General features: G+C 62.0%; 1 protein-coding gene across 3 annotated transcripts; it reads right to left on the bottom strand.

The window, feature by feature from the left end:
* Positions 1–378: 378 nt before the first annotated feature.
* On the bottom strand, positions 379–5,180 carry NTMT1 (N-terminal Xaa-Pro-Lys N-methyltransferase 1). Of its 3 annotated transcripts, none has more exons than XM_013945075.2 (5): positions 5,087–5,180; positions 3,228–3,291; positions 2,050–2,245; positions 1,358–1,610; positions 379–876 (listed from the first exon to the last, which is right to left on the bottom strand). In XM_013945075.2, the coding sequence occupies exons 3-5, from the start codon at positions 2,209–2,211 to the stop codon at positions 620–622; spliced, it is 672 nt and encodes a 223-aa protein (XP_013800529.1). In that variant the 5' UTR covers positions 2,212–2,245; positions 3,228–3,291; positions 5,087–5,180; the 3' UTR covers positions 379–619. The 3 variants fall into 3 exon arrangements, with proteins under 3 accessions (XP_013800529.1, XP_013800531.1, XP_013800530.1); XM_013945077.2 differs by having other exon boundaries at positions 2,050–2,251; XM_013945076.2 differs by lacking the exon at positions 5,087–5,180 and adding an exon at positions 3,620–3,692.
* Positions 5,181–7,039: the final 1,859 nt, after the last annotated feature.

Below are 7,039 nucleotides of genomic sequence, written 5' to 3' on the forward strand. Positions count from 1 at the left end.
ACCTGGTTTTACCTCCCCAGTCCACCTTGAGGCAAAGGGCAGGGATTTCTCCTTCTTGCCACACCCAACCTGTTGCTGACTTAAGCCCTCACCTGCCTGTGAGCAGTGGCAGACAGACAGCAATGAATCCACAAGTGGGAAAAGGTCAAATGTCCTAGCAAGGAAAGGAGATTCCCAGCCACTGCAGGGATGCTCCGAGCTCCTGTTCGCCAGCAGGAAGCCCAGACCAACCGCAGCCAGCAATCTGCTGGTGCACAGGGAGCACAGCTCTTGCGGGGGGGCCCTCTTGCTCCTAGAGACGTCAGGGACCCACCTGCAGAGCCCCCAAGCACGGCATCAAGCCAACACGCCGCATCCGACAGAGCCCGCGTGCAGAAGTGCAACAGCAGGAAAATGTATTTGGCAAACATCTCTTTTCACAAACAGCAGCAACTTGGAAGACAAAGCCCCGTCCTTGCCACCAGCACTGCAAAGAGGGAGTCACGACACCCTCGCCGCTGTCTGCCACCCGCGATGAAGGCGCAGTCCTCATCCCTCCTGGCCTTGGCAGGAACTGCCTGTGCTGGGCCCGTGCTCTGAGCTGGCCCAGGAGAGACCTCCCCGCCGCTGCCGGCCGCCCTCATCTCATGGCGAAGGTGTAGACGTGGTAGATCTCGTCAGGGAAGTTCTCCTGGCGCTCCTCGGCCAGGAGGTGCAGCCCAGCCCGGCGGATGATCTTACGCACCACGTCCAGGTCTCGGCAGACGCTGCTGTCCACATCGTCCATGATCACCCCCTCCTGAGCCATGTTGTCCTTGATGACCACGATGCCGTTAGGCCGCAGGCCGGCGCGGCACCTCTTCAGGAAGTCGGAGAGGTGGTTGTCAGTGAGGTGTCCTGGAGGGTCAGAGCAGGCGTTAAAGGGTGCTGAGCGAGCATAGGGTTACCAGGGGCAGGATCCCTATGGGGCAGGACCCCTGGGCAGCATGTTGTATGAGCAGAGGAGAAGGGGGGGCTGCTGCTGGGATCCCTCCTGATCCAGGCAGCCAAATAGGTGAGCTGTTTGCTGCTGGTGAAATCTTTAGCTTGGGGATGTCTAACTCATGTCCCGTGGGCTCTATCCAGCTTCATCCCACCCACACCTCTGCTCTGGCCTCCAAGGGTTTGGCAATGCCCTCCTATTCGCCCTATATTGGGCAGGGACGGGGGATGCGGGTCCCTGACCCAGCCCAGTGGCGCTGCTGCCACGCTCGTCATTACAGCAGTCTTTGTGCTCTTCTCCCCAAAAACCCTCCCTGATGGGCGAGGCACCAGCCCTTCCAGAGAAGCCAGACATCAGACGGGCCGGTGAGGGCCCTGCAAGGTGAGTAACTCTCACCGATGACCCACTGGATCCAGATGACATCGTAGGAGTTGGGTTCGGGGCTGAAGTCCTGAAGGCCACAGCAGAAATAGTTTCGCACCCGCCTGCCCTCCTCTCCCAGGTAGCTCCTAGCCTTGGTGAGGAAGTCCTCCGTCACGTCCACCATGTCCACAGTCTTGAAGAGGGGCAGCAGCAGCCGCTTGGTGATCCGACCGATGCCCGCCCCGCAGTCCAGAGCACACGTCGTCCCTGTCCGGTTGGGACCATCCTGGAATGACAACCACGAGGGCCCGAATCACACCCTGTGAGGTGCTCAGGGCACGTGGTGGAGAAATGGGGCAACTGTGTGGCATAGGGCTGGGGCACAGTGGTCTGCAGCCCCATGGGCCACTGCACAGCCACAGCAGGAAGGTATGGGCTCCATGGGCTGCCTCGGTCTCAGCTGCTCCATCTCATTCGTGACGAGACTCCCTTGCTGAAGCCCTGGCTGGCAGAGGGTCATTCCCCTACGGGCAGGGATGGTGTTACCTGCTTAGAGCCAGAGGAACCTACTGCACAGCAAAGCTCTCGCAGCATGTGGGAAATGGAGGATCCCACCTAAAGAGGAAGAGCCCAGCTCCAGGCTGGGAGAAGGACAGTTCTTTGGAAGCATGACAGACCATGACCTTCAGCTCGTGGATGAGCCAGAGCAGAGCCGTGCTACCTACCCGTAGAAATCTCTGCAAGAACTTCCTGGAGCTGTTGATGTCAATGCTGGAGATGTGGCCGTAGCCCCCCAACATGCCATCCACCGTGGCGGGCACATCCTTCCAGTACTTCTCTGCCTTGGAGTAAAACTCAAACTCGTTCTCCACCACCTCGCTTGTCATGCTGGCCGAGGGACACGCGCCCGCGTGGGACTCGCTGCTCCTCAGAGACAGGAGGGTAGGGGAGAAACTGCAGGTTAGACTGGGAAGAGCCGTGCACACGATGCCCCGCAGCTCCCCAAGGCCCTGCGTGACCTGCCTGGGGCCGGACGCGGATGGCAGCAAACGCAGGGGCTCTGCATGGACCTCCCGTCTGAACTGAGAAGAGCTCCTCACAAGCCCTGCAGCGGGGAAGGCATCACCCACTGTCTGGAGGGATCAGCTCTGTGAGTACCTGGGATTTCTGCCTAACTTCCCTTCCGTCCTTCCCAGGGGTATTTCAAACCCTAAAAACCTTCTGGGTGAGAGCACAAAGGAACAAAGGTCTCCCTTTTGGTTCCTGCTGGAGACCAACAAGTCCAAAACTCCTTCCCAGGCAGGGATGCCTCAGCCAGACCAGCTATCTCAGAGTCTTGCTCGGCAATATACCCAGTTTTGCTTTTTTTGGAGACTGCTCCACCATTTTCACCTATTCTGCCTCCTCTATCCCTGCCTTAAGAGCATTAACATTTTATAGATTACATGTTTATCTGTATTGACAGCCCCATCAGTCACCTCCAATTACATCTGGAGTTGCTAAAAGTTATTCTAAGCACCTACCTGAGGACTGTAAATCTCAGCCTGACCATAAGTTAGATATTTGCAATATAATAAAGTCAAGCTATAATCAGCAATACAAGCTATAAATTCCCCCCAGACATCTCATAATTCAAACCACTGTGGATTTGATTAACTGCGCTGGGGATTAGAAACTAGATTTAAGGTGGCCAAAGGGTAAATTCAAGGACTTCAAACACCTTTACAAATAAAGAAATATATAGCGTTCGTGGCTTGAATTTGCTGGCAAATATCCCATTAAACACAAAACCTTTTCTAAGCAGTTTCAGTGGCTTTCCATGGTTTTAAACAGCCTGGGGAAGGAGCAAAGGAGGAGCAGGGAAGACAGCAAAGTCTGGGAAGTTGGTTATGATGCATCTCACCTTTAGCTCACTGCTTCAAATCCAGCTTGGCTCAGTGGTGCCCAGAGCAGGTCTGTTCTGTGATCTAGGGAAAGAAAATACAGGAACAAATCACCCGTTTAGTCCTGCAAGGACCAATGAAGGGTTCCCATCACTGGAGTGATCGCAGGCCCAGGGAGACGGAGGTGAGTGTCCCGCGGCCCCGACCACGGAGGCTCCCTGTGGGGGTGATCCCACTCCCTGGCTCCACTGCGGGGCTGGCGGGTGCCGATGTAGCCACATCTAAACCTGCGGGCAGGGCGCTAGCGCGAGCCCCTGCACCAAACAGAGCCGTGCTGGCCGACGGGGGCCGAACCGCCCTAAGGATGTCCTGCAAGCAATGCTCCCTTCCAGGTTTTCCAGTCCCTTTTCACCTCCTGGTGCAGCGACCAGGGCCATTATATACTCCAGAGACACCAGGGAACAGGCAAATCTGCTGGCCAAAGCCCCATCAGGCTCCTGCCTCGGAGGAAGAAGGGTGCCTCGGGGCAGAGCCTGGTGTGCCGGAGCCGCATCCGCACGGCAGCCCCCGCGCCCTACGGGCGATGCTGGATAAGCGCTATCGGGCACCAGCAGGCAGCATCCGGCCCGCTGGCGCCTGCTGCCCGCCCTCCTCCTGGGGAGGGACTTGGGCGACCCCGGCGCTCTGCTGCTTGCAGCCGGATGCTTTGCCTGCCTGCTGCAGCCCGTGTGGATCCGTGTGCCGGGGATCTGTCTGGTGCTGCCACAAGGAGTCAAGGGATGCCCCGTTCCCACTGTGGGGCCCGCCTTCGCCCAGAGCCCCCCCCAGCCGGCAGGAATGCGGCGAAGGGAGCGGGGAGCGCCGGGGCAGCTGCAGTGTGTCTGCCTGCTCCCCCTGGTCGCGCGCCCTGTCCTGCCACCCCGCAGCTTCGGCGGCCTCGACGCACCCGCTGCACGCGTGCCCCATGGCTTAACACGCGCGCTGGCCCAGGAAGGCCGGTTATCCCCGCTTGGATTCAGCCCAGCAGCTCCGCAGGGACGTTTTGACAGGTGACACAGTGGGACGCCTGAGCGAGACAAGCGCCCGCCGCAGACGTCTAAAAGGCCGTGCTGTCGCCGAGGCCGGCCCGAGTCCTGGCGTCTCCACGCTGCCCCTGCTCCGGAAGCTCGGCAGCAGGACGACAGGTATCGGGCCCTTCACCGCTGTGGGCACTGGGGTCGGACCAGCTTCCGGCGGGGGGGTCACGCTGGTGCCCCGCTCCCCCGAGCCACAGCGCCAGGGCTCCTCTCCCCGTCCCCAACCACTGGGCGCTTTTGCAGGCTGGGGGGAGGCAAAGGGCAGGGGGGGCCCTAATGCCACTGCCTGACTAGGGGGTTCCTAGGGCTGAGGGGGTGGTTCATAGGAAAGGCCGAAAACGCAGCTATTTCTCCCATAACCCCCCCAGCTTTGCCTCGGGGGGGGGGGGAGGAGCCCTATGCGCCCAGGGCGCCACGTGGTGGGGCCGGAGCCTGATCTGCTCCCCCCGCGGGGGGGGGTGACAGGGGCCGGGCCGGGGGTTCCGCCTGCAGCCGTGCTCACCGGGTCCCCTCTGCTTGGGTGGGGGGGGGGGAACGACACCGGATCCTGCCCCGCCCCCCCGGGGCCTGCCCCCCGGGTCCCCGCCACTGCATTGCGACCCCCCCCCGCTTTGCAGCGTAATTTCCGAAAATTTCTCGGCCCGCGGGGCCCGGGGCTCTGCCGGCCCCGCCGCCGCCCCCCACTCGGCGCTGCCCATGGGGCGCCCCGGCCCCCCCCCGCCCAGCGCGGGGTCCGGCCGTGGGGGGCGGCGGAGCGGCCCCGGGGGGGGGGGGAGGCCCCGGGGGGCCCCCGCGCCGGTTACCTTGGGTCGGGGCGGTTGGCAACACTGTATCCACCTGGCGGTGACGGGCAGCCCCGGCGGCCAATCAGGCGGCGGCGCGGCAGGCGCCGCGTTCCATGGGTGCGACGCTCTCTGTGACGCCACTGTGAGGTCACTGCTGGGTGTGGGTCCCGCCCCCTTCGGTTTCCCGCGGGGGCTCCCCGCGCGGAGCTCGGCCGTGCGGGGGCGCTGGGCGGACTGGGACGGGCTGGGACAGACTGGGGCAGACTAGGGAGCCGTGCGGCGACCCTGGCGCCATCGCAGAGGGAAGGGTGACCCCCCAGCCGGCCCCCCCAACCGGTGCAGGTTTGTGCACCCTGACCTGCACCTGCACTGGTGTCACGAGCTGCCCCGGTCTCTGCGGGCCTGGTCCGCCACACCACTGAGACACTCGCCTCCTGCCCAGGCCCCAGCTGCGACTTCCCTGCCCAGCATCGCCCCACCTGGGAAACACCTGCATTTTAGGAGCAAACCGACTAAATCAGGGATGTGAGGCTGAAAGGCTGGAGTGTCCGGGCTCACTGCTAACCTGTTTTGCCACTTTCCAGGGTCTTGCCGCCGGGCCGATTTCGTGATGGAAGTAGGGAAGAGGGCCCTGCGAGGCTGCGCAGGCCACCGGCAGTGCGGGTTGGCCCTGGCGACCACTGCTGGGCTCAGGGGCACGCGGCCACTTTTAGTGATTGGATTGCAGAATTAACAAAGGGAAAGTGGCGGAGGCGATATATCTGGGTCTCAGTAAGGGATTCGACGTGGTGTCTTACCAAATTCTATTGGAAAAAATTGATTCAAATAAATTACCCCAAACACAAATGCCACCACGTGGCCTAAAACTGGCCAGAAAGGCTTTGAAGAAAGGGTGATGATGAATAGCACAATGTTGTGTTGGGTGCAAGGGCTAGCGGGTGTCTTCTGGTGCTCTGCCTAATTAACATCTTTACTAATGACCTGGAAGGGCAATAACTACACTGAGAAAAGTGGTGAGCTGTGGAGGGTGCAGAAGGGCAAGCGCCAGCCCCGAGGGCCCGCGGGAGAGGTGAGTTACAGGCGGGTTCTGCCCGGGTGAGGGAAGGCCGGGAGGGACGCGGGAACCTGGAGCATTCGCCCAAGCCAAGGTCCTTGCAGGAAAATGTCCGGGAAACTTGTGTCCTAATGTCCCTGTATGGGGAGGGGGCAATCTGGGCCCCATGCACCCCCCAAAAAGACCTGAACCCCTTTTGCCATGGGGGGAGGACCGCAAAGAGCCTGCAGATGCACTGGGGGTGGGCAGCCACGCAGCGGGGTCAAAGGGCTTTGCTCCCTCCGGGTGCCGGCGGGGCCGAGCATCCCTGGTGTTACACGGGCACCCCAAATGTAATGGGGGGTGGACCCAGGGCACGGGGCTGACGGGGAAAAGGCAGAGCCAAAAAAAGCCAGGCAGTTCCCTGCCAGAGCCTCCTCCCTGCCTGGGTGCGAGACATGACAGCCGGGGGTCAGCAAGCGACCACGCAGCCCGGGACGAAGGGCTGCCCGGAGCGATGCCCGGGAAGCACCGATTGCTCACGCTTCTGCGTCCTCTGGGCTGCGATGGTGGCCGGGCTTCACACGAGGCTGCGCAGGCGGCAGGAAAACCCGGCCAAAGGGAGCCGCTCCGCAGCGCGCAGGCATGGCAGGAGCGTGGCCCCGTGCACCAACCTTAGCGGTGCCGCGGCCCCCTGCCCACGACAGCGCGCTGCTCTGCGGATCCCGGCAGCCTGACGGAGGAGCCCCTGCTCTCGGCTGCCGCTCCGCTGCTGCTGGCTGCAGAGTCATAACGCGGATTCCTGGGGATGAAGGGGCTGGACGGGGCCAGGGGCTCATGTCTTCTCCTCCATGGGGCGGCGAGTCCACGTGCTTGTTCTGCTCTCCTGCTGGGCCAGATCCTGCAGCATCCCTGCGGGTCCAGCACCAGCTGCCCCA

Source organism: Apteryx mantelli, chromosome 21 (assembly GCF_036417845.1).
Source record: "Apteryx mantelli isolate bAptMan1 chromosome 21, bAptMan1.hap1, whole genome shotgun sequence".
Taxonomy (NCBI): Eukaryota; Metazoa; Chordata; class Aves; order Apterygiformes; family Apterygidae; genus Apteryx; species Apteryx mantelli.